This window comes from Ziziphus jujuba, chromosome 8, assembly GCF_031755915.1.
Source record: "Ziziphus jujuba cultivar Dongzao chromosome 8, ASM3175591v1".
Lineage (NCBI taxonomy): Eukaryota > Viridiplantae > Streptophyta > Magnoliopsida > Rosales > Rhamnaceae > Ziziphus > Ziziphus jujuba.
The window spans coordinates 5,393,491-5,419,715 of NC_083386.1; the positions used below are offsets into that span (position 1 = coordinate 5,393,491).

General features: G+C 33.9%; 1 protein-coding gene and 1 long non-coding RNA gene across 11 annotated transcripts; both read right to left on the reverse strand.

Moving 5' to 3' along the window:
* Nucleotides 1-3,710: 3,710 nt before the first annotated feature.
* Nucleotides 3,711-16,673, reverse strand: LOC107403868 (uncharacterized). 9 transcript variants are annotated; one of them, XR_009640125.1, is made up of 7 exons: nucleotides 16,524-16,673; nucleotides 15,718-15,784; nucleotides 15,425-15,628; nucleotides 7,248-15,173; nucleotides 5,646-7,112; nucleotides 5,378-5,424; nucleotides 3,711-4,598 (listed from the first exon to the last, which is right to left on the reverse strand). It is a non-coding gene; the product is annotated as an uncharacterized LOC107403868 (long non-coding RNA). The 9 variants fall into 9 exon arrangements; XR_009640132.1 differs by lacking the exon at nucleotides 16,524-16,673 and having other exon boundaries at nucleotides 7,248-14,474; nucleotides 15,076-15,158; nucleotides 15,718-16,053; XR_009640131.1 differs by lacking the exon at nucleotides 16,524-16,673 and having other exon boundaries at nucleotides 7,248-14,303; nucleotides 15,076-15,173; nucleotides 15,718-16,053.
* A 3,977-nt stretch (nucleotides 16,674-20,650) lies between these two features.
* Nucleotides 20,651-24,919, reverse strand: LOC107435942 (uncharacterized). Of its 2 annotated transcripts, none has more exons than XM_048470241.2 (5): nucleotides 24,779-24,919; nucleotides 23,468-23,974; nucleotides 22,142-22,879; nucleotides 21,625-22,009; nucleotides 20,651-21,337 (listed from the first exon to the last, which is right to left on the reverse strand). In XM_048470241.2, exons 2-4 carry the CDS (start codon nucleotides 23,966-23,968, stop codon nucleotides 21,635-21,637), a joined length of 1,614 nt encoding a protein of 537 aa, XP_048326198.2. In that variant the 5' UTR covers nucleotides 23,969-23,974; nucleotides 24,779-24,919; the 3' UTR covers nucleotides 20,651-21,337; nucleotides 21,625-21,634. The 2 variants fall into 2 exon arrangements, with proteins under 2 accessions (XP_048326198.2, XP_048326199.2); XM_048470242.2 differs by lacking the exon at nucleotides 24,779-24,919 and adding an exon at nucleotides 24,527-24,740.
* Nucleotides 24,920-26,225: the final 1,306 nt, after the last annotated feature.

Genomic DNA, 26,225 nt, shown 5'->3' on the forward strand with positions numbered 1-26,225 from the left:
TTTGTGAAATTGAGCTTTGACTCATACATGGTTGTGAAGTACTCATCGATACAAGTCCGTAGACTGGCAGCACGCCCAATTTGGACATGTGGTTTTAAAGTTATGGATCTGCAAAAATTTTCAAATACCATATTATTTTAATATTATTTTTTTATTATTGGTATTATACAGAAGCCTTCGGGCAAGTGTTTATGCCTTCGGGCAAGTGTATAAGCTTACAAGCAAGGGTGGAAGCCTACGGGCAAGTTATGGTATTATTTTTATTAATCTTACTATTATTAATATTGTCCTATTTTCTCCTGCTTACATTACGAATTGAAACTTTGTAAAACGATATTAATATGTAGTATGCTACTAAGTTGGTGGTGTGGGCGGACATGAATATTTAAAAGTATATTTTGGTTGTTTATTTAGTAAATTGTTCATATTGCATATACATGTGTGTTATATGAATTGTTATCGAGGTGCCGCCATTGTGGAAATTATTGTAGTAAGGAGGGAGGGATAATGTGGTACCATATAGAAGTGCATTTTCGTGCAGGTAAAGTTTGGGTATGCTCTACCCTTAGGAGAGATGCTGCCGAATTTTCCATAGGACGGTCCAGTAGGGTCTCCCTGGGATCAGGATTTGTCCAGGGTTCCGGTAAGGGATTTTGGATGGATCCTGACAGTATATCTTGTATTTTATACTTATCCTGTAATTTTTATTTAAATGTTATTCTACATATCAATAAGATATATGCAGTACAATCAATACCCTCTCAATGTGTTGAAATGAGATTAAGATGGGATGATAGAAAATGAGAGGACTAGAGCCTATTTCTTAGCTCACAAGGTTGGCTACACATCTTGGTTTTCAACCGATTTTGACATTCATCACCAATTTTCTGAAATTTGCTCACATTATTGTCAACAATGGTGAGCTGGGCAATGTGGCTAGACTTCACATGTCTTATGTCCCTTTTGATCAATTTCAAAAACTATTCCAACATCAACAAGGTCTAGTTTTTCCATACATCATCGAGCAACTTCTTTTCACTATTCAATCTATTTTTCAATTCAAGTGCTCTTTTAAATATGGTTTTCTTTCTTAGCTGTAGATCCTGCCTTTCTGCAATATGTTGTTGAATCTTTTCAAGGTTTGGAGTTTGTGATACGATGATAACAACTGCATCATCGAATAATCTTTGATGTTTTTGCCAAGGCCTTTCTAGCAGCTTCTTTAACAGTATTGGTTTTGCCAGTACTAGGCATGCCATGCACCCCAATCATTCTGATATTACTGTCTCCCAGCACCTCCATAATTTCATCCACAAATTTTTCTCTCTTGTGGCAAAGCTTAGGTGATCTTTATTTTTGAAATTCTTTGGAGTTTCAAAGAGAAAGAAATGTTATCAAACCTGAACTTTCCTTTAATTTCAACAAAAAACTTGCCCATCTCATTTGCTTTTTACTTAACTGACACCAAAACGCCAAACATGAAAAAGAACCCATGAAAGCACACATGATCTCTATGTTGCTTAAAAGCTTCTCTACATCATTAGTGATGCTTCCTACTTTGGTCTGGCAGTCCATCACGTCATCATAAATTTCTTCACCTCTTCTTTTAGCTTGATGAACCAAATCTTCCATCCTTTTATTCTCAAGATTCATATCCTGAGCTGTTGCAATCAGGTTGCCTACATTGCATTTGTAATGGAAGATATAGCCTAGCTGATGGAGAATTGGTTAGACCATGTAGTTAGGTATTTTTTCCAGCACTCCATGAACCGATACACTCCATAAATATTACCTTAAAATTAATGCTGCAAAAAGGGTGAATAATTAAGATTCTACAAAAGGGATGAATAATGTATAGCCAGTGATGATACAACTAAATCCAATCCTGGGTTAGGGAAGTAAAGCACATACCTCAATATAGTATCCTCTGCAATATTAACTGAGGTGTATACATGATACAGGAGTATCCCAAAGTTAAGCTACTACTTAGCTTAGCTAAAGTGCTGGTTTTTGAATTTTAAGTTTTGAGGATCTGGTTCAAGCAAAATTCTGCATCAATGTGTCGAGTTTTATCTATCAAAATTTATATAGTTGGAATGTGCCTAGGTTCCAACAAAACAAACGGTGCTCAATTTGGAGTCTTCTAGAGGAAGATATGGCCATTCTACCAAAGGGAAGCTAGTTTGCACGTGAACAATAATTTTACTCGTGAATAGCGTTTTGGAAGTGTAAGGCAGCTGGATAACTTATTTATTTGTTTTCTCTTTTATTTTGGCATCTATATATATGTTTCTAATTAGGTCTAAGTTAGAGTCATATAGTCTTTGTGATGACTCTTCATTATCCTTCATAGAGAATTGCCATTTAATTATTGATGTTTAGTTAATGTAGTTTGGAGTATGTTTCAAGTCTATTATAAATACTTTCTTTATATATTTTGGAATAACTTTTGGTTTGATTAATGAAATTATAACCTTTTGGTTGTTCTTTGGAGAAGGATTTCTTCATTATTTAACTCTATATCTCTTTGGTGAATTCCATTGAGAGGTAAAACCTATGGAGATGGCAAAATGAAATTAGAAGCTAAAACCTATTGATATGGCAAAGTTCAAACCTCAATTAATTGTTTATTAATGATTTAAAAAAGAGTTATATGTTCACGTGATTGCCTGGTAATACATCACATATTATTATTAACTTAAGCCGATCAGTCACTGCTTAATTACCAAATGGTCAATAAACAATTATTCATTAGTCATTGATTCTTTGACCAATATGTTGGCAGTTAGAATTTTTGAATAAATTAGATTTTCTTATTGATGGAGCTTAAAGAGATAGTTTTGTTGAGCCACCCTCGAGTTTTGCATAACTACAAAAATGAAACAAGATCATTCACTTCCATAATTGAACACAAACATTTGTTTGCTTTTTCTAGCTAAATGATTTTAGAGATAGAAAGTGTTATTATTATATTGTGAACAATAACCCAGTAGCCAAAAGTTTCTAGCTATAACTGTTATCATTTGCCGTGGTTAGAAGTGTTTACGTTATTATCATGACTATTTTTGTAGTTAAAACTAATAGCTGTGGTTAAAAAACGTATTGTTAAGGCCAACAATAATTTTAACCACAAAAATTCATCAATTCATCATCACTAAAATGGTTCTTGATTTTTATTTGGGATAACCAATAAATTTTCAAATATATCATGGCTTCCTAAACAACTATACGCAACATTAAGAAATCAATAATATTTAATTTCCCAACTAAAAAACAAAATATAGTTTCTTTTCTTGCTGTTGAATGAAATTTCTTTTTTTCAAAAAAAAAAATGATTAAATAGAATATTTATTTTTGATGATAAGAGTCATTCTTAAAGTTTCAATAATTCTAGACATATCAAATTGTTTAACAAAAGATGTGTCAATTTTTAATTTGCCTCGTTGTTGTGTTTCATTTAACCATTTATCCATATCAATTTATCTAGATTATATAAATCTTTTAACCATTTTTCATCCACATCATTTTTATTACTTATTTTTATTTCTGAAGTTTCTAGTTGAAAAACAATGTTTAGAAACGCAGACCTCGAAACGCTTTTGAGGCACAAGATTTGTGGGATATAATTGAAGAAGGCTATGATGAGCCTGAAAGTCCAGAGCAACTATAGTCGTGGACGGAAGCAGCCAAAAAAAAGTACAAGCAAAACATCCAAAGAAATGCAAGAGCACTGCTTTTCATTCAACAAGGGGTAAGTAAAAGCATCTTCCCTAGAATATCAAATGCAGCAAAATCTAGAGCTGCATGGGAAATTCTAAAACAACAATTTGGAGGCCATGAAAAGGTAATCTCCATTAAACTTCAAACTTTTTGGAGAGAATTTGATAATTTAGCAATGAAAAATTAGAAAGAGCAATTATAATGTGCATTCCTTCTTTATTTTTTAGCTCTTCTCTTCCTTCAAATTAGAATTAGTCTCGGCCACTTTCCTTTCTTTTACCAAAGTAATATTTTCTTAAGCTCCTCCATTTTATCCAAGCCTCCAATTTTAAATACACTTTGCATATTATCCAACATATCTTTTGCAATGCCAATAGTGTGAAGCTTCAAGAAAGAGTATGTTTAATTTTTTTTTTTTTTTTTTTTGGGGGCCAAGTAAATGCAGGGTTTGTCAGAAATTAAAAAGGGGTAGAATAGAAAAGTAAAAACAAATGAGGAGAGCAAACCGGTAGATCGAAGGAACAGAGAAATTGACTTTTCAATCCAACAGAGGAACTGCTTAATATATATATTTTTTTTCTTTCTAAATTTGCAAAGTGAAGAGGGCAAACCAGCAAATCTACTACAAAATGAACAAAGATGACCAGAAAAGGATGAAACAGAAGAACTGACTTTTCACACCGACAAAGGAACTGCTTAATAATTTTTATTTATTTATTTATTTTTTTAAAATTTTGCAAAGTGAATACTAGAATTTAAAAGTAGAAAGATAGCGAGTCGGCGACAGCAACAAAAGAAGGGGACAAGCGCAAACCAGGAAATGCGTAGCTCTGTTTTCTCAAGGTGGGCTTAGGATTCACACAACGACAGTAAACTACCTATAAAATGAGATATTTTAGTTTCGTATACATTATAATATTATATATATATATAATTACATTAATTGCATATATTTACATATATATAAAAAAAATTGTTAAAAAAAAATTGCATATAATTACATTAATTTTATATGTATATAAAAAAATTGCATTATAATATTTTATATATATATATTAATATGTACATAATAATTTCGACTTTTATTTACTATAGTAATATAATACGCGTTTTTCCTTTTTTTTTTTTTGGTGAATTAGTAATATAATTACGCGCTACTTACATGTTCTTCAAGAAAAACATTACCATTACATTAAAAGAGGTTTTGACAAAAAACAATGGTAAAAAAAATTATAAAAGGTAGATTAGAAACAAACTATCTATAAAACAAAAATGAGAAGAACAAGATCCAAAAAAAAAAAAAAAAGGCAAAAAAAATAATGAGAGAAAACAAGAATTATTATTATTATTATTATTTAAAAAAAGGATGTACTTGATTATATATGGTTTCGGATCCTCCCGATTTTTTTTCAGTGTAGATTTGATAAACCACAATAAAAAGACCGTAAATCTCATCGAAATCAAAATAAAAAGACAAAAACAAAATTGGAAGATGATCTCAAAAACCAAGGATTAATGAAAACGAAAGATCTCTTTTCTTTTTTCTTTTTTTTTTTGTTGGGGTTTTTTTTCTTTAAATTGCAAAGCAAATTGAAAGTATGTAAAAGTAGAAAGATAGTGGAAACAATAAAATCAAATCAAAGGAACGACCGCAAACCAGCAAGTGTGAAACTCTGTTTTGGTGAAGATTGGAACGAGTGAAGACTGCATGAAAATGAAATATTTTAATTTCATATTTTTTTAGCTAGTATACAAAAAGATCATATATGTATATCATAATAGAACCTTTTTTTTGGGTTAAGAGTAAAATAATTATGTATTACTAAAATATTCAAATATTCTTGAACAAAAGAAGAAGATTAATCTCAAAGGCCAGTGAGAAATGAAAATGAAAGTAGGAAAAATGTAATGAATAGATTTCGTACCTACAGAAACTTGAAGCAAATTAGCGCCAGACAGTGTAGAAGAAGAGAGAAATTTCAATTTCCAGAAGAACCAAGAATGGCAGAATCAATATTAGAAGCTTAAGACAGAAAGTGAATAATTGGACTTGGACATTGAATTTGGCTCACCCCCTCAATAATTTTGAGTAGATGGGGTCAAGCTAAGGCACCAAGAAACATTATTGTATTGTCCATTAAGAATGATTTTGTAACACCACATTTTTCTTTTCATTTTTTTTTTCCTTTTGCTTTCGTCCAATCAAGCGACGGCAGATGCTATCAAACAAAAATATCACTTTCCTTATCTTCACCACTGGTATAATCAACTATAACGTGGATCACATTTTTGAGTTTTAAGCTATCATATTACTTACTTACCAATTTTGCTTTTATTTCAACTGGACTCTACTAGATTTGAAAAGTATTCACTTACACCCTTAGGTAAGGGGCATGAACGTCCTCTTCTAGCTACTACTCGTCTCTTAGCATGAGGAAGAGCTCTCCTTATCTTTCTGAAAGTATAATAAGGTAATATCTTCTTTTTCTTTCACCCCATGTTTGCAATGCCTGTTGAGTTGATGCCCCGCCATTCCTGACTTTAGGGAACTCTTATTTAGAGTGATTTATGAGTGAGGGACCCATGGGAGGATGGGGCCCAAACAATGAACCTTACTTAGGTTGCTTTACACCTCATGTGGGGGCAACCAAAAGTCCCAGAGCTACTCCACCATCCGTGTCAAGGTCATTATTAGTCATCAGTCCTCTAGCATCCCTTTCCAAGCTTCAAGCAAAAGTACCTTTATCTTTTTGTCTTCTTTTCTTTTTGGTTAGAAAAAGCACCAATTATATAATAAAGCATGTACCCGTTATACGTGCTTATACAATTCACTCAGGTCAGTTATCCTCGATGCAACTTATCTAGAAAAAAAATATATATTCAAAGTCTCTAGCTTCCCCATAAATAAATAACCTGTTTTTTAGGACAAAAACCAAGTGCACATCAAAAGTGCATATATAAGCAAAGTGCACATCAAAAGTTGGGAGTTATATGTTGTCTTAGGAGAAACATAGCACGGTGCATAGAAGTTTAAGACAAACTGTGAAAACAGAATGCTAGGAAGTTGGGAGGTTTTATAGCAGTACGGCAAACTAATGGCAAAAAAGTAAACCCGTAACAAAAACATCCAGTAAGTTGTTGGATAAACTATACGGAGACTAAATCAGATATAAACATGAAATAAAGGTGGGGTAAGCAACATATACTTTTCAAACTAGAAAGAAAGAAATTCAAGGTTAATCATATTCATTAAAGGTTAATCATATTCCCATACACATACCACACTTTCAGGCACCCAGGAGGCGGGAGGGAGAGGTTTCTTGCTGGAGTCCACGTAGGTATGATCTCTTGTCAAATCGCCACTCTCCAAATTTGCCATATGTGAGCTCACCCTGGAAATAGCAACACCAATGGGAAGTACTAATATTCAATTATAGCTAGTAAGTAATTGTTTATATTTTAGAAAATAGATTCAAAGCTTTATTTAAAAGGTGGGATTCAGTAATGGAGAAGGGAGAATAATTTACCTTTAAATTGTAATCACATCCGTAAGTATAATGGAGGATGAATTTCTAAGGAATAATTGCCACCTAAACCACGATGGATGACCTTCAAAAGATTGAGGGTATGTGGAAGCTCAATAGCATAGATTATATTATATGTGGTCGTTGTATATGGAGTTATATTTGCATGATACAATCTCTAAGAGATCATTGAAGGTGATCATGCATGTTACTGGTGAATGCTGCTGCTTTGATGAAGTGGAAGATCAAAGCTGCTAAGGCATGTTGGCAATTAAGACTACCATTGAGAAGATAATATCGAAGCCTATTGGAGATCCCAAGACACCAAAGGAAGCATGGGATAATTTTCAACACTCAAGAAGAAAAGAATGGGAAGTCAATATTGAGGGGGAGAATTGAAGGATCAATATTGACTTCGAAGGTTCTGGAATTAACTAGTATATTTTATACATTTGATTGGCAAGTAAAGCATTGGAATTTGTGAAGAAAAATCTAAGCTTGCAATGTGGATGTGATACCCCATCCCGAGGTACACCGGAATTTTTGCACGCTGACCGAGGTTGACCGAGGTTGACCATGGAGTTAAATTATGACTTTTTGCTACGGGTAGAATTTTGCTTTGACTTTTATATGGTTGTAAAGTGCTCTTCAATACAAGTTCATAGACTAGCGGCACGTCTAATTTGGACATACTGTTAAAAAGTTATGGATCTACGAAGTTTCCTTATTACCGTATTATTTTATTGTTTTTTATTATGTAAAACGTGTGCACTGTTCATACCACGTGTCGCATTCTCGTTAAGCCATGTGTGTGTACAGTGGCACCCAGGGCTGAATTACTTCACCATTTCACAGGGGAAAAACCAGGGAGGAGAGAGAGAGAGAGAGAAAGAGAGAGGAAGAGAACCCAACGGCCACCGCCGATTTGCACGTTTTCCAGCCACCCCAAGCCACACTCACCTGACCGGTCTCTCACCCGTGGGAATTCCAGCCCACCCACCGAATCTCACCGCCGGCCGGCCGCCGACGTGCCCAAATCGGCCATTTTTTCGGCGGCGGCGCCGTTTCCTTTCACCGGCCATATCTTCCTATTCTGGTCTCCATTCTTGTCACCACCGATTCCATTGGAACCCTCTCCCTTTGATTTACAAAACCCTCAAAAATCTCGGCCACCAGCCATCGGACGCGCCGTCGGCGACGAAGGTTTCCGGTGGGGCTCGGCGGCTCGCCAGAAAATCCATTGTCGGCGAGTACCCAGTCAAGTCTTCAGCCCCTCCTCACTAATTCCGACCCCCTGAATCCAAATCCGGTGTCCTTTTCCTCCAATTCAAGACGGTTTGGGAGAATCGAGGCTCTAAAGGCCGAAAGCTTTCCGACGAGATTCCGGCCACCACCGGTCCGATCTCCATGAAGTAAGACCGGATTCTTAATCCCCGCCTCGCAAGCTTCGATTCGGTATATTGCTTGTAAATTTTGGTTGTCGTTTGTGTTTACTCCCCCGGGTACCCGGTTGAGAATTACACGATTAAAATATTATTTTAATCGATATTGTGTAATGTTGATATTTTAGGTGCACGGGTGAGTAGGGGAGTTGATCCTGCGGAGGATCTTGATTGATACACGCACTTGAGGTGAGTGACCCACCTTAAAACTATTTTCGGGTGATAATTGATATTAAATTGGTGATATTTGAATATTTGAAAAAAATATATGTATGTGGTTGGAATTTTATAAATTGTGTATTTATATTACACTGTCAATTTTTGGATGATTGGTTATATGCATACATTTATATATATTGATGCCATGATTGAATATTGCGGAAATTCAAAGAATTTATGATTTAAATTCTTAATTGTTATTATTATTATTTTTACCGAGAATTTTCATGTATAATCAAGGGCTTATTAAGAGAAAACATATTTAAATATTTTTGTGAGCCTTATATATTATTTTGGGGAAAAAATTGATGTAAAGGATTTGAAGAAAAAAATATTGATATGATGGTACTGTATGTTTTAAAAAGGTAATTATGCATTTATAATGCGATGTGGTTGATTTCATGGTTTGAGTAAACCATATTTCTTTTCTATACTGATGATTTATGGTGAGAAATGCAAGGAATGTGGGATTGGAGATTTTTATAGCTCCCACGATAAATTTCGGAAATTTTTGGTAATAATAAAAATGGGCTATTGGTATTTATTTTATTTTATTTTAATTATTTTAGACTCACTTATGCAGTACCGGTGTTCTGCACCATACATGAGGTTGTGATTAGCGCGTAGGTTTTAGTCTCCCGTGAGTTGCCTAAGGACCTGAGGGCAGGCCGGTAAAATACATAACCGCCCTACTCCTAAGCCGGGATGACAGGTTTTAGCAGCGGCATTGTCGGGACGCCGAAGCGACCATATACTGGTTCTCTCTTTAACCCCCGCCTGAGGGTGCTCGGGACGCTGAGTACCGTAGGGCATCACTGATATATAGTGTAGTGCGTCAGGCTATTTCGTTTTAAATTTATTTTAAGCATATTATTTGGAAATACTTTTCAAATTAAAAATGGTCAGTTTATTTAAATTTTACCATTTATTTCAAATAAATAATTTCCATGGCATTTTTATATGATTTATTATTTGTTATTAAAAATTTACTTTATTCCGGATTATTTTTCTGAGTGCATTGGATTCCAAAAAATTGTTGCATTTTATCGGTAATTATTGATTAAATATCTTCATATAAATTGTGGTGCTCCATATTATTATTTGCATGATTTTGTATTCTAAATGTTGATATTTCATTTATGTACTATTTAATTAATTATTTATTTGCTATCCTGATTTTGGGGAAATATAATTGCTGGATTTTGTGAAATATTTTAAAAAGGGAACCTTTCTAAATTGAGTGCAGTGTGAGGGCTTTGAGAGGAAACTTTTCCTTTAAATTATTTCTATCTCGTATATTATATATTTAATATGACCTTTGTTATTAACTCCTTACGCTAGTCAGGGTCGCTCACTGAGATGATTAGCATCTCATATTATTTTTGTTTTAAATTCCGTTCCCTTAGGTTCGGGTTGGTAGACGACAACAGAAGCAAGCCCGACAGTTGCTGCTGTTGAGATTCAAGGCGTTCTTCTCCCTTGTATTCTGTTGTATTATTGTTGTTTTTTGTTTTTTTATTTTATGTTGTATAACTTTCACACTCGTCCGTAGTATGATGCTCTGTATACTTATTGGACCTATTGTATTAATACTGCATGAATTTCCTGTTATTTTATTGGAGTGCTGAAAGTTGTGGATTAAATTGTAGTAAGGTGGGAGAAATAAGGAAGTGCTTGTAGAAGTGTAATTTTTTAGTGCAGGTAAATTTGTGGTAAGTCCAACCTTTAGGGGAGGTTCTGTCGGATTTTTCTTGGAGGGTCTGGTAGGATTTTTCTGGGATCAGGGCTTGTCTAGAGTTCCGGTGAGAGATCCTGGACGGGTCCTGACAGTGGAGCACTGGCTTTGAAGAGAAATCCAGAAGCTTTGGCTAAGTTGTTAAACTGACATGGGAAAACTATATAAAGAGGAGATGGACTGTCATGTAATGTAAGCTACACAAGTGAGCTCCAAGGAGGCTCTCGGTTGGTGTGAGTGAAAGAGCTACTCCATTAAGTAGATTAGGCTTTTAGAAAGAGAGAGCTCTCATGTGTCAGTAAATGTTAGGTGTTTAGGTGTTAAAGTGTTTTATAGGTTATTATATATGTGGGTCCCCCTTCATATATTAAAAAAAAAAAAGAATATATATGTAACACCCCGTCCCAAAGTACAACGGAAATTTTCCAACTTTAGTCGAGGTTGTCCGTTGACTGTTGACTTTGACAGTTAACCGTTGACCAAAGGTGTCAAAAGTTGACTTTTTGACTTGGATGGAATTCTAAGTTGATTGAGGTACCGTTACGAAGTACACGTTGGCACGAGTTAGTAGACTAGTAACACGTTGAAAACAGAGCTACGGTTTGAAAGTTATGAGGAAAACAAGTTGAGATCCAAACTGTCCAAGTGGTGCCGGAGTTGACTTTTTATTCATGAAAATTTGAGCGTTGACTCATGTATGGTTGTGAAGTACTAGTCGATACGAGTTCATAGACTAGCAGCACGCTTAAATTGGACATCTGGTTAAAAAGTTACGGACGTGTGAAGTTTTCCGACTACCGTAATATTTTAATATTTTTGAATTGGTGAACAATGAAACACCACATGTTGACATCTGAGAGGTCCATGTGAGTGAACAGTATCACCCACGGTGGCTTTTATTTTGGCAAAATGGCAGGGGGGAGGATAGAGAAGGAGAGAGAGGAGAGAGAGAGCTAAAGAGAGAAACGACCGGCCACCATCGGTTGGCCACCGTCCAACCACCGGAGGGCCACACACACCGGCCAGGCAGGAGCACCTCTCCATTCCCGGCCAACCCTCAAAATCGCATGGCCAACCAACTGGCGATGCGCCCGGATCGGAGCGTTTTCCGGCGACGGCGATTTTTCCCCTCCACCACCGGCCACCGCCGTTTGACCCGTTTTCGGCCATTTTCAGGCCACACGAGCCAGCCACCTCTCACCACCTCCTCATGTCCGGCCAGCCCACCAAATTTCATGGCCACCGGACCTCCGACGCACCGGGATCGGAGTATTTTCCAGCGAGGGGCCGAAAATCTTCAAACCCAGATCTCTTCGCCGTCCGGCCTCCGTTTGCCTCACCGCTGGTCCTGTTGGAATCCTCTCCCCTCGATCTACAAAACCCCTATCTTAGCCATCGGCCACCGGCGACAGTTGCCGGTGACCGTGGCGGCTCGCCAAAAATCACTGTTCCGACGAGTACCCAGTTGCACCGCCGGTCCTTCTCCACTAATTCCGACCCCTTGAACCCAGATCCGGTGTCCTTTTCCTCCAATTCGTGACGATTTGGGAGAATCGAGGCTCTAAAGGCCGAAAATGAGGGTTTTGAGAGAAAATATTACTTCAATTGTTATTATTATTTATTTATTTAATTGTTTGGTATTGATTAATTAAATCCCTTTATTTATTATATTATTAATATTAAAAGTGTTCAGTAGTTAGGGTCACTCACTGAGATGATTAGCATCTCATATTTTTAAATTCCATTCCCTTAGGTCTAGGTTGGGAGACGTTGATCGTCCGGAGGGAGCCCGACGTCTCAGTTCATTGCCGAAAGTCCAAGAAGTATTTCTTCCCTTTTTCCTCTCCATCTTGTATTGCTTCCTTATCTATCATTGTATAAATTCCACATTTATTTGTATAATGCTCTATATACTGTATTGGACATTTAGTTATTAATTATGCACTGGATTGCTGTTATTCTTTTGGAGTGCTGTGAATTTGTGGAATCAATTTGTAGTATTGTGGGAGGAATAAGGGGATATATATGGAAGTGTGTTTTCAGTACAAGAAGTTTGTGGTAAGTCCAACCCTTAGGGGAGGTTCTGTCGGATTCTCCATTGGAGGGTCCGGTAGGATTTCCCTGAGATCAGGGCTTGTCTAGGGTTCCGGTAATGAATTTTGGACGGGTCCTGACATATAGTAAAAATGCTATATAAAAATTATTAGGTCAAATAAAGATTGAAAATTATTTTAAATTGAATTTTATTCTTTATTGAATCGAACAGAAAATAAACTTAGATAGTTGAATATAAGTAATTTAAAATAATCATCACGGCCAAAATATAAAGAATTTGAAGCTGAATTTTTGTATACTAATATTATACATATAGAGGATAAATAATATAAATTTTCAAATAAAAATAATTTCGTTTGGGTCTGTTTTGAAATTTCTTACACACGAATCATATTATAGCCACACAGAAAAACTAGATAGAATGCATAAATTCAAAATTTCATAATCAATTGAAAACATATTTAAATCACCCCAAATAAATTTCTACTGATTCATAAATATGTATATTTTCATTCATAAAAAGTTTAGTGCCAAACAAAACCTTTAAATATTTTAAATAAATTTGAACAGTCACTCTGTACAGATCCCCATAAAAATTCCAGATTAGGGTTTTAACAATAATACTTCAAATCAACCTTAATCATTACTTCTATAACCCCAAAACATCTCAAATAAATCTCATATAACATAAAAGGATTAGAAACACCAACCTTGATCAACTTCAAAGATTCAACATCTTCCTTTTTATGCCCCGAAACTTGATTAGAAATCGAAATCACCAAAGATAGTAGATCCTTAACAACCTTAAATCGATTCCAAAACTCTAAATTAAGATCGGAAGTCCTTAATATTAACCCTAATAACTTTTAGGGTTAGAAGAAAAAAAAAAAAAAAAGAAGAAGAAGACTTACCCGATACCCTAGTGGCACAAAATTGAAAACAACGTAAAATAAAAAAATAAACATATTTTTTTTTTCTTTTATAAAAACCAAAAAGTAGAGTAAATATCCTTAAATATTTATTTTTCAATTTTCTAATAAAATTGAAATATACTTATAACCTAATCTATTAGGATAAAAACTCAATTTTTTTTTCCTTTTAAAAAAATAGCTATAAAACCTTTTTTTAAAAATATATATATATATATATTTTTCACCGTATATTACATATAACCTAATCTATTATATAAAAATTCTTTTTTTTATAAAATAAAATAGCTATAAAACCTTTTTAAAATATATATATATATATATATTTAACTCTATATATATATATACACACAGTATATTACACTCTTCCTCAATTGTAGTCTTTTCCAATCATTGCGCAAACGCCCATTGTCTGTTTAAGAAGATATATCCCTTGGTAGATAATTTTTTATAATTTTAACAAACTTTAAACAAATTTATGACTAGAAATGAGCAAAATAAAAATGATATAACCTCATCATACTGACTAAAAGAGTATGAAGGGCAAAACTATGGAAATATTTTCTTTTTCCTTTCTTGAGTGAAGCAAGCCTGTCCTTAAGAACATGTTCCTGCTCCTTTGTTGATGGCAGCAGCTGGTCTTCTATGGATTTCCACAGCAGATAAGCACTATCAATTCCTACATTCAAACTCAAAATTTCATTAGCCATAATACTAAGCAACCAAGTTGTCAATAGCCCATCGTTATTGATCCATGTGCCATGATTTGGATTTATGACAAGGGCCTCCTTTTCATCATGTAGGAATTCACATGGTGGTGCATACCGAGACTTCTCACTAAAGGAATAACCTGTGAACGCCATAGAAGGAAGTTTGAAGCATTTAGTTTGACAAAAACTGAACTGGTGCACTGGTGGAAGGATTGAATCGTTAAGATGGGTTCTTGTGGAACAAGGGCTCTAGTGTTAGCATTTGGTTGTGAGGAAAAATCATTTTGAGAATCCATGGCAGCGATATGTGCGGAATAATGCTCTAATACCATGAAGAAATAAACAGCTGTGTACATTGTTTCTTGTTGTTTTGACTTTACAGAGAGGAGAAGAATTTATACAGATGTCGAGAAGAGAGAGTAAGAAGGGAAATTCAACAAGGAAGGAAGCTAATAATCCACTTTCCATATTGACCAAAAAAAAAAGGAAAATAATTAAAGCAGATCAGCTACTGTTTGAATTACTGCCATATGAGAAGGCCACTGGTATGGAAAGTGTCCGTTGCTGGTTTGCTATTTGAGTGTCTTCAACAGATGGAGTAATATTAGGAGTAGATGACGTTGATGCATTGGATTTGATGTTTGACTTATTTCCTTCCTTATCAAGAAGAAGCCTCAAAAATAAGTACAGGTATAATAGAAAGGACAGAAAATAAACCAACACTTATTTTCCAACACTTACATTTCCAGCACCCATCCAAAAGTCTAACCAGTCTCCGGATCTTCTTGCATTCTCAACGAAACATTCATCCGGGAAGGAGAAATCTTTTCCAACAAATCCTAATATTCAGTCCTCTTGATTATTTTATTTTTCTAGGCACATGCAAATTATGAAAAGAAAAACCAAAAACTGTAGTAGCAATGATGAACAACAAAGAGGACATTGAAGAGGGTTAAATCATGCAAACCTAGTATCTCAGTGCGACCATAAACTTTAAATGCTTTTCAATGCACAAAAGAATCAACATTTTGAAATAAAATAAAATAAAATTTCCACCTAGTACCACAAGACAGAGATTCCAAAATATTACCTTCCTGATAATTACAGGAGAATCGCCAATTGGGTCAACATATTTGTAACCGGACCATACTCCCCAGGATAAAATTTCCTAACGATCTTCTCGTTTTGGTTAGGCTTAATGTAGAAAAATGGAAAACCAGCCGGATACTCACCATGTGCCAAATTAGGAAGAGGCCTTACAAATATGTGATCAGGTTCGGCCATCAATATGTATCTGCAGCGATAGGAGAATTGACAATGGTTAAATAATTTATAAAGGTAAATGTAATATTATTTAAGATGATCAGATCTGAAAAAACTCACTCTTCCTCAGTTGTAGTCGTTTCCATCCATTGCACAAACGCCCACAGTCTGTTCAAGATGATATATCCTTGGATAGATAATTTTTTATAATGTTAACAAAGTTTAAAAAAATTTATGACTAGAAATGAGCAAAGTAAAATGATATAACTTCATCATACTGAGTAAAAGAGTATGAGGGGGAAAATATGGAAATGTTTTCTTTTTCCTTTTATCCTTTTCAATGAAAAATTCTACTTTGAATAAAGGGCAAGCAAACGCTTGAAAAAAACAATCCAAATCAACATCAATTAACAAATGAAAACATGTTCCACGTTTCCTAGGGAATAATTGCCACCTACAGAATGTTATAGAGAAATCCTTAATATCACAGCATAGACTGTTATATAGCTTGTCTTTTAGCAGCATGAAGTGTACAGTACTCAAGGGATGGTATCACTTATAAATGTGGCAAGCCATGTAAATTGTCATGTCATGAAATAAGAAGATATTCTGTCAGATTTTGGACTGGCCATTCTTGAAAATTTATTGTTGTTTTCTCCTCTCAAAGCCATTTCCAGTCCTCCTGTTCTTTTCAAATGACAATTAAGTCCTACTCTCAGCATCTAATGATTCCTGACCCCAACTCAACTTATGGGTAAAAACACATACAAAAGATTGAAGTAAAGTAAAATCAAGGGAAACTGAAAGTGATAGATATAATTGATTTTGCAAGGTGCTAAACAAAGAATTTTCAACTGACCAATAAAATTAACAAGAGGAAAAGAAAAAAGGAAAATAACTATCAGAAAGAATGAAAGAAACCTCACCCTGTCTAGGCCTGCAGGAAGTGCATCAACCACAACAGTAGGAATCTCATCCATCAAGTTGTCCAGATTTCCTGAATACAACGTCCGAGTGAAACCTCCCATTTCAGACCAGGCGAATCCTTCTGCTTCTTATACTAGTAATACATTATGCGACATTGCCATTTGCTATAAGGAGCATCAGTGGAAGAATCAATGTTAAAAGTTAATATTGCATTAATATTTATTATTAGAGAGCTCATATCAATTTTAAAATTTAAAAATAATAATATTAAAATGGTATTAAAATTTAAAATGATATTTAGAAATAATAATATTAAAATGATATCAAAATTTAGAAATAATAATATTAAAATGGAATTTATCTTTGAATATGCTCTAAGGTTATTACTTATTCAGCCAGAATTTTAATATTAACCTATTAATTGAGATGAGATTCAACATTTAACATATCATTAAATTTTTACTTTATATTGGAAACATAGTCTGATAGGGTAATTCGATATTACAATTGATGTACAAAAACAAATTATAAATGGGTCAGTTTATAATTTATGAAAAATATAAAGGTATTTCGGAAATACAAATAAAATAGAGAGGTGATTCCAACGCGTTTGGACTCAGACTCCCAATAATTTTAATTGATGGTCCCATTCCAATGCTAAAAACACTAACATTGACTGCTTTTGTCCAGTCAATTAAGTGATGCCCACATCATTGTACTCGTCATTGACCTCTAGTCGTCTAACGATGACAAAACTAAATAAATAAGCACCTATTAGTTTTGCATATGCACTATTATAGTTATAGAAATTACATAAATAATAACAATAATTCTGTGCCTCCACAGCACATGTGGGCTCCGGAGGGAAAACAACCGATCGTTCCATAGCGTACCAAAAAAGTCATAATTCTGCTATTTCTTTAGAGAGGTGAAGCAAAGGCACTTTTTTCTTTTTCTTTTTCTTTCTTTTTGGTTGGAAAAAATCACCGGTCTTGATTCTGCACATACTACAGAATACACGAATGCAATAATAGATCGATCATGAAGATTACAATACGCTAGAGTTAGTAATAAGTGTAGCAGTGTGTGTTTAATATATGTCTCTTTAATCAATGGACAATACATTTCCCATAGATAAACGAAAAATGCTCTTTAAGTACCAGTTTTAAAGTTTTCATTGATTATTGGCCATATGTTATTGGCCGGTTTTCCAGAAGTTTGACCAATTAATGATCTGATTTATCAAAAAGACCAAGTATCTCTGTTCCAAAATCACTTTTATGATTTGTTCTTGAGTTGTAAGGTCATGATCTAAATTTGATTCCGCTCAAGACATGTACATTCAAAACGACTTATCCTGCAAATCTAGCTTCCACGAATGAATAATATTTTTTAAGAGAAATTTAGCGAATATATATTAAAAAAATAATAATAAAAATAAAAAAACCATGTATTCGTTCTTAAAATGGCAGTCAAGTGGTTGCTAGATTCTCAAGTGCTGGAATTTTCTTTTCATTTGGGACCGGTGCATACACACACCAGAACCTCTGAAGGTTACCAAATAGCAAAGACATCCAGGATTTGCTTCGACATAAGTCTTTGGGTAGATACAACAGGGTTTGCATTGCATAATTCGAAACAATAAAGGAGTCCACAAGTTCTCGAAATTTAAATTTTTCAAAAAAGAAAAAAAAAATTCCCTTACCGATAAAGTAATTATGCTTTCTATTTCACAATCAGATGAGGTTTGTGTGGATTAACATTTCTAAGAGACCGCACAAGAAACTAAAATTTCCATCTCAACGTTTGTATACATATATTCTAAATAAAATATAGTTGACTCTACAGTGTGTCCAAATTGGGAATGTTAGTAGTTTCATTCATCATCTTTACCAGAGTAGTAAGTGCAGCACAAAATTTGGGAGATATAGGAGAAAGATGTTCTATGACATAGTAGCCATATTTTCTACTTTCTATTTTAAAAAATTGAGAATAAAAATTAGTTTTCTATTGTTTTGGAAAAACTAGGGGCATTTGATAATCCAGGATTTCGGGTCTGTTATGGCACTCATGAATGTTTGGCTCATTTAGACGGTCACGGATTCTAGCCTATTCGAGCAATTCCACACGTTGCCTCCGTTTGATTGGTGGTCATGATCCTGGGGTCCATTTAGGCATTTCCCCAACATCATAGCCCATTTGTGTGTTTTCTGGCCAGCCTCATTTTAATGGACTTAGTCTCAACCCCACTCGAGCAATCTAGGATCTCGATGTTGTTAGTTGATGTCAAACTTGTAGTTCGGATGACTTTTTATGATGTTAAAATTATTTTTAGAACAAAGGAAAACAACAAAATGTTGATCTTAATTTTTTTTTTATTGTTTTTATTTTCAAAAACTGTTTTCAGAAAACAACAGTCAAATACCTTATAAATATTCTAGAGAACAATTTTCCATTTTCAAAAATAGAAAACTGCTTTAAAAACAGCTGACCAAACAGTAGGTAGCAATACAAGAAGCTAATGACAAAAAAGTTAACCCTTCAATAAAGCCTCAAGTAAGATGTAATTTAATAAATTATACTGTAAATGTATAAGATATAGACATGAAAGGCAATACAACCAAAATATTATTTTCAAACTAGAAAGAACGAATTTTGAGGTTAACAAATATTCCCCTACACGTACCACACTTACTAGAAACCCGGGAAGGGGTGAGGAGAGGTTTCTTGTGGAGGTCGTAGTAGGTATGATCTCTAAATTTACCATATGCTGTCTCTCCCTGAATAAATATAGCAACTCCCAGCAAGAAGTACTAATATTCATTTTTTGATAATATTTATTCTTTGTTATTCCAAAAAGAAACCAAACGTTTTATTCTACAGGTGGATTTCAGCAATGGAGAAGGAAAAAATATTTCATCTATAAATTGTAAAAAAAAATAAAAAAAAAAATCCATAAGTATAATGAATGATAGACTTTTTACCAATTTCCAAATTCCATGGAGGCTGAACATTAAACAGAAAGAAGGAATTATTTTTTTTAGATGAAGAAAGAAAAAAAAGAATTATTGGAAACTTGCATTTACATTTCCAGCAAATAAACTACTACATTTACATTTCCAGCTTAACAGAACAAAACAGAGTATAATCACATATAAACCAAACAGAACAAAACAGAGTAGAGGCATACCATTTTGCGAAATCTAATACACCATTAAAAAGTAAACATATGAAATATTGTCTTGCTGAGAATACCTTTAATTAATCGATAATATTCTCTTGTTTACTCAAACTCAGATAGTCAAGGAGACGTCTAATTCAATACTACCACAAAGATATCCGAGTGTGCCTGAAACATTACACCAAAAGCACTTTTTTTTTTTTTTCGGGTGAATTACATCAAAAGCACTTATCATGTAAACATTACAATATAAATATAATTATTTAATATATATAAATATTAAAAAAAATATGAATATATATATTTTTATATATATATCATATTGACCAAACATATATGACACCAACCAAGAGAATGAAAAAAGAATAACAAAACAGAAAGAAGATGGTGCAGGAATAATTGAAAATCAGTATAAAACATAAAATGATTTTGAATAATGCTATTCCTATGTATACTCCACTATCCACCAAATGCAATACGTACATCTCACCAATATGCCACTTCATTCAAATTTCAAACATTAAAAAAGGAATGAGAGCTCTGCTTCCACTCGTTTTACTTCTGTTTCCTGTTTATTCCTGACGGTCTATTAGTTTTTCTAATTGGTTTAATTCTGCCAATACCTTATCCTCCGAAACAGCAAGGGAAAAAAAAAAAAAAAAAAAAAAAAGAAGCTGTTGAACTGTAAAGTTAATTAAATATACTGTTGCTTAATTATATACATGCCTCCTTCTCAGGCCAGATTGATTGTGGCCGTCTGGAACTCCCAATGATCCACAAATTTCCACACTAACCTAACTTGTCAGGAGAAGAAATAATAAATGAGATTCATAGATAAAGCAAGTCCATTAATTGCTCCTTAAAAAAAAAAATAATTATAGCAACATGGTTAATACCATTTGGTTCAAGAGTCCAAACTTTTAATTCATGTGTGCAATATATATAGTTTGTTTATCATATCTCCATTTTATAATAGAATACATAGAATTATGTACAAGCCAAACAGAATAAAAGAGAGTGCAAGCTTACTATTTTGCCAACCTAATATTGAAATTAGCTAAAATTCAGGGCTACCGAACGAAATTATTCAAGACATAGTTTTCACGGTATAATCTGTGTGAAGTCCAGCCGCACCAACCACAGCCGCACCAACCACAGCCACCATTTTTGACAGCCACCATTTTTTACACCATTGCTGCACTGAATGGATTGTTCAACAATTGTGGGCTAAGCTGTTGAAGATTGTGGCCATGCAACCAACCTTGTAAGCCTATAAATAGGCTCCTTCCCGTTGCATGAAAATCAAGCCAAGAGAGCAAACTCAATAAGTTCCAGAGAGAGCTTGAGAGAAGAGTGAGCAATTCCAGAGAGAATTGGAGAGTGTAGAGAGAGATTCCACGTGAGAATCCAAGAGAGAAGTTTTTTATTTTTGTATTTTATTTCCAAGAGAGTAATAGAATTATTTTTATTTTTCTTCTCATATTTCTTCTCTAAAGTGGTCAGAGAACCACAACAATCTGATCATCCGTGAGAGGCACCAAACTTGCAGAGATGACAACATGTACATTTTTGAGGAGACAGAGAGTACTGAAGCAAATGGCTATTCAGCAGACACGTTTGAGGGAGCGAGATCTGAGGTAGGAGAACGTAGAGAAAGTTACTGACGTTTGAGAAGCGTTTCATTATTTTGGAATTGAAAGTATTTCGTATAAATATTCTAATGTGAAAAATCTTGATGTAGTCAATATTCTAGTACAAATAAATCCCTGAAATTTGAATTAGAATTCTTCTTTGAAATCAATCCCAAAATTCTAATACAAATGACAAAAGTGGAACTGAAAATTTTGTAATATATTTTTGAAAAGCTTAATTACATGTATTGTACTGATAATATAAAAATTTGGACAATGTGTTGATACCTTCTTCAGTTCAGAGCTCTTGTAATGCAGTACTGGGGTGGTGGCTCATCTGGTGTTTTGCTATGATGCTATCAATATCAACCGTCCTACTAGAAGATGATATTGTTTCTGATTCTGGTATTGATTCTGATTTCGGTTCCCTTTTGGATTCTCCATAATCAATGTCATCAATAATTATTTTTTTCGGTTTTGGGACACCGTGTTTAGAGAAACTCACCAGATTGGGCAATCTTTTGAGCTCTATTTCCTTTAATCGTGGGAATCCAGACTCATCATCAGGGGGTACTGTCCCCTGTCCTTCCTTCTTACCAACAACTTGTTCAAAGATCTTTACCACCATCTCACAAGATACAATTTTTAGCTCTTCCAATTTAGGGAATGCAACCTGCAGTGTAGTTATATCAACGATAAAAATTGGAATCATTAAACGTGAATTAATTAGGTTCCCTTGAAAAAGGGATTTACTAACAATTTAAAGATATTAAAGATGGTAGATAGCTGATGAAATTACACTTACATTATCCAACAAAAATAACGGTTGTTGAATTGGAGTAGCATCAAGAGTTGACCCATGCTTGCTTTGGAAGCTCAAGAAGCTCAAGAATTCCGAAGCAAAAACTTTAACCTTCAAACAATTTTTCACTTCTAAAATTCTTAACAAAGGAAACCTTGAGGTATGTGGTCGTTCATTGAAACTCACTAGATTGGGCAAACTTTTGAGATACATTTTCTGTAATTCAAGGAATTCAAAGTGATGACCAGGGGGTACTGTCTCCAATACTTGCTGCTTACCAACAATTTCTTCTATTCCACACTCTGAAATATGTAGTTCTTCAAGTTGAGAAAGACCGATGGCCACAGAAGGTGGAAAGATTGCTTTCAGCTTTGGACATTTTGAAGCTTCAACTTTCTTTATACGGTTTGGGAAGGCGAATGTTCCTTGAGAAGCATTACGCCATATATCCTTGAGATTTGATATTATTATGTGATGTTCTTCTTCAGAATTTGAATATCTTTGTATTTCAAATATCTCTTCCACCCTTTCACATTCCCTTATTTCCAACCTTGTTAGATTCCCAAGGCTGCTTCTATGCATACCGAATGGAAATACCCCCATTAGTTTCTTACATTTTTCAACTTCCACTGCTTCCAATTTGCAAAAGGAAAGAGCATTATTACGGAGTTCGTATTGCCATATCCTCTTCAACCAGTCCATGCCTTCAATCCTTACACTCTTCAAGCTAGGGAATGCATCCTGCAGTTTAGTTATCCCCATTTAAGGAATTAGAAAATAAAATAATTAAAAACTAGAGTTCAAAATATACGATACATTGAAAATAGAAAATTAACTAATAACTTAGTATTAGTTGAAGCTGCAGATGATGCACATTCCCAAGTGTACTGGAATATTTCAAGCGGGTTGTTGATTCGTCAAGCAAGAAGCTTAACAATTTATTTGCATAGCATACAAAGGAGCATGTACTAAAAGCCTAGCTAATTGGACTATCCAATATAAAAGCAATCAATCTCTTTTGTATTGTATAACCAAAAAGAAATTCAGAAAAGAGGAAAGCACTCACTCAATTAAGGTGCCAAGAAGCCTAAAGGTGAAAGAGCTCCCAACTTTCTTTTATTATTAAAAAATTATTTAATAATGCAATTTTTTTTTTCTAGAAATTCCAATTCATTTTATATTTTCTATGTGGTCCAATTTATTTCGGAAATAAATCCTTATTTTCAAAACATATCTATCAATTTTCTTGTAATTTTCTTCAGTCAAACAGGCATAAACATTAAAAAGATTTTTTTTTTAAAAAAAAAAAAAAAAAAGAAGAAAACTTACCTTATCCACAAAAAATAATGGTTGTTGAATTGGAATGTCATCATGTGCTGATTCATGTGTCCTTTCCAAGCTCAAGGGCTTTGAAGCGAAAATAACTTCCATCTTCAAACAGCCTTTCACTTCTATCATTTCTAGTGAAGGAAATCTTGGGGTACGTGGACGTGAATAGAAACTCACAAGATTGGGCAAATCTACCAGCTCCATTTCCTTTAATTGAGGAAACTGGTCAGAGCCAGAGGGTAATATTGTCTCCAATCCGTCCTGCTTATTACCTCCAAAGATTTTATCATCCACTTCACCATGATCACGAATTTCATCACCTTTTCTTTTAGCTTCAACCACCAAATCCTCCCTCTTTTTTTTCGTGAGTTTTGGATCTTTTACTTCAGTTTTCAGGTTGTCTACGTTGCGTCCACAGTGGAAGATGTAACCCAACTGACGGCCAACCGGAGCAACTGTGTACTTTGCTATTTTTCTAGCAATCGAAACCAGAAAATTCATAGTTGCCTATAAAATAATTAAATGTAAACAAAATTAAGGATGAATAATTCAGATTCTACTCAAAGGATAAACCAACTATATATATAGCTAGTAATACAACTAAACTGAACCACATAAACCAAATGACAACCACAAAGCTTAGGTAAGGAAGTAAAGTGTAAAATGATCGTTTGCACTTTGATTCCAAGAGCAGAGTATTTAAGTCCTTTCTTCTTCTTCTTTCTTTTTCTGTTTTGCTTTTTCTTTTTTCCTTTTTTCTCTTTTTCTTTTTTCTTTTTTTTTCTTTGGAAGTAAATGGAAAATACAAATGCAACAACAGCAAAATGAAAGAGAAGAGAAACACAAACGAGGAAAACTACTAGAGAAATAGCAAAAGAAGACCAGTAAATGAAGCAACAAAGTAAACTGCTATTGGATACAACAGACCAACGGCTTCAAATAAACTTCTTCATTTTTTTTTTTTTTTGGGTTTTTTTAAATTGCAAAGCAAATTGAAAGTATGTAAAAGTAGAAAGATAGTGGCAACAAGAAAATCAAATCAAAGGAACAAGCGCAAACCAACAAGTGTGAAACTCTGTTTTGGTAAAGATTGGAACGAGCGAAGACCGCATGAAAATGAAATATTTTAATTTCATATTTTTTTAGCTAGTATACAAAAAGATCATATATTTATATCATAAAAGACCCTCTCTTTTTTCTTATTAAGAGTAAAATAAAAATATTCAAATATTCTTAAACAAAAGAAGGAGATTAATCTCAAAAGCTAATCAGAAATGAAAACGAAAGTCGGAAAAATGTAATGTTGCGTACCTACTGAAGCTTAAAGCAAGTTGAGCGCCAGATCTAGAGTGTGGAAGAAGAGAGGAATTTCCAGATAAACCAACAATGGTAGAATCAATACTAGAAGCTTAAAGCAGAATATGGATAAATTTATACTACTATTGGAGTGAGACATTGACTTTGACTCACACCCTCTATATTTTTGCGTTGACGGGGTCAAGGTAAGGTACTAAATTATTAACATTATTGTCCATTAACCACTGATGATGTGGTAGCACAACAAGACCAAACCATTTTTTTTTTTTTTTTTTAGTTTTTGTCCAATTAAGTGATGCCAGCTGCAATCAAACAAAAGTATCACTTACCTTATCATCACCACTGTTTTTTTTTTTTTTTTTTTGGGGTAAAATTATCATCACCACTGTTATAATCTAACTGTTACGTAAATTACATTTGTGTGTTTTAAGGTATCATATATCATTTACCCATAATAAATTTTGTCTTTATTTCAACCGAACTCACTAGTTTTAAAAAACATTCACTTAAACCTCTGCAATGAGCCGTCTTATAGATGATGATTATTTAAAACCAGCCGATTGAATATGGTTATAGATCAAACTTCGGAGGTAAATGATATTTCCTCTCTATAACTGATGACCTACTTATCATATAAACCTCCAGATTAGGGGTGCTTATCAATAATAGTGATGGGTAGCAAATCAATAATAGTGATGAGTAGCAACGATGGTTTTTTTTTTGTTTTTTTTTGTTTTTTTTGGGCTAAAGTTATTCCATTTTAAATGAACCTTACTTGGATAAGGTGGCTTTACACCTCATGTGGGGGCAGCAAAAGTTACTCCACCATCCATGTCAAAATCATTATTGGGCAACCAAGGGTAAATCTGGCAATTTGGATCATGATACAGCGACACGATTCGAAAACGACACGGAATAAATGGATTTGGGTTTATTATAAATGGATTCGGATCATAAGCGGATCAACCCATTTAACATGAATATTAATCGTGTCATTTTCGGGTTGACCTATTTAACTCGAAATTAACCCGTTACGACCCATTTATTAAACGTGTCAGTTTCAACCCGACACGATTATACACCTATTACAACCCATTTAAATTAAATTTTAAATTAATATTTTATCACTAATATAATATTTAATAACTAAAAAATATTATAAATTAAAAATTTTATAAAAATAATTTTCTATTACTAATATTTTAAAAACAAAAAATACATCTTTAATAAAACAAAAATATAAAAAATATAAAAAATTTCGAATTAATAGGTTAATTTTCGGGTTAACGGTTAATAGGTTAGTTTTCGAGTTAATAGATCAATTTCAGATTAACGGGTTAATAGGTCAACACGACCTGTTAAAATAATCTTGTTAAATGGGTCGTGTCGTGTTGACCTTTTTATAAACAGGTTGGGTTAGTGTTTTAGGTACCTGACACGA

Bases quoted from the DNA above. Each gene is read 5' to 3' on its own strand.
- LOC107435942 (XM_048470241.2), bottom strand. From the start codon at position 23,968: ATGAATTTTCTGGTTTCGATTGCTAGAAAAATAGCAAAGTACACAGTT. The intron at 22,880-23,467 runs GTAAGTTTTCTT...ACTAAACTGCAG, and splicing joins CATTATTTTTTGTGGATAAG to GATGCATTCCCTAGCTTGAA. The intron at 22,010-22,141 runs GTAAGTGTAATT...ACTACACTGCAG, and splicing joins CGTTATTTTTGTTGGATAAT to GTTGCATTCCCTAAATTGGA.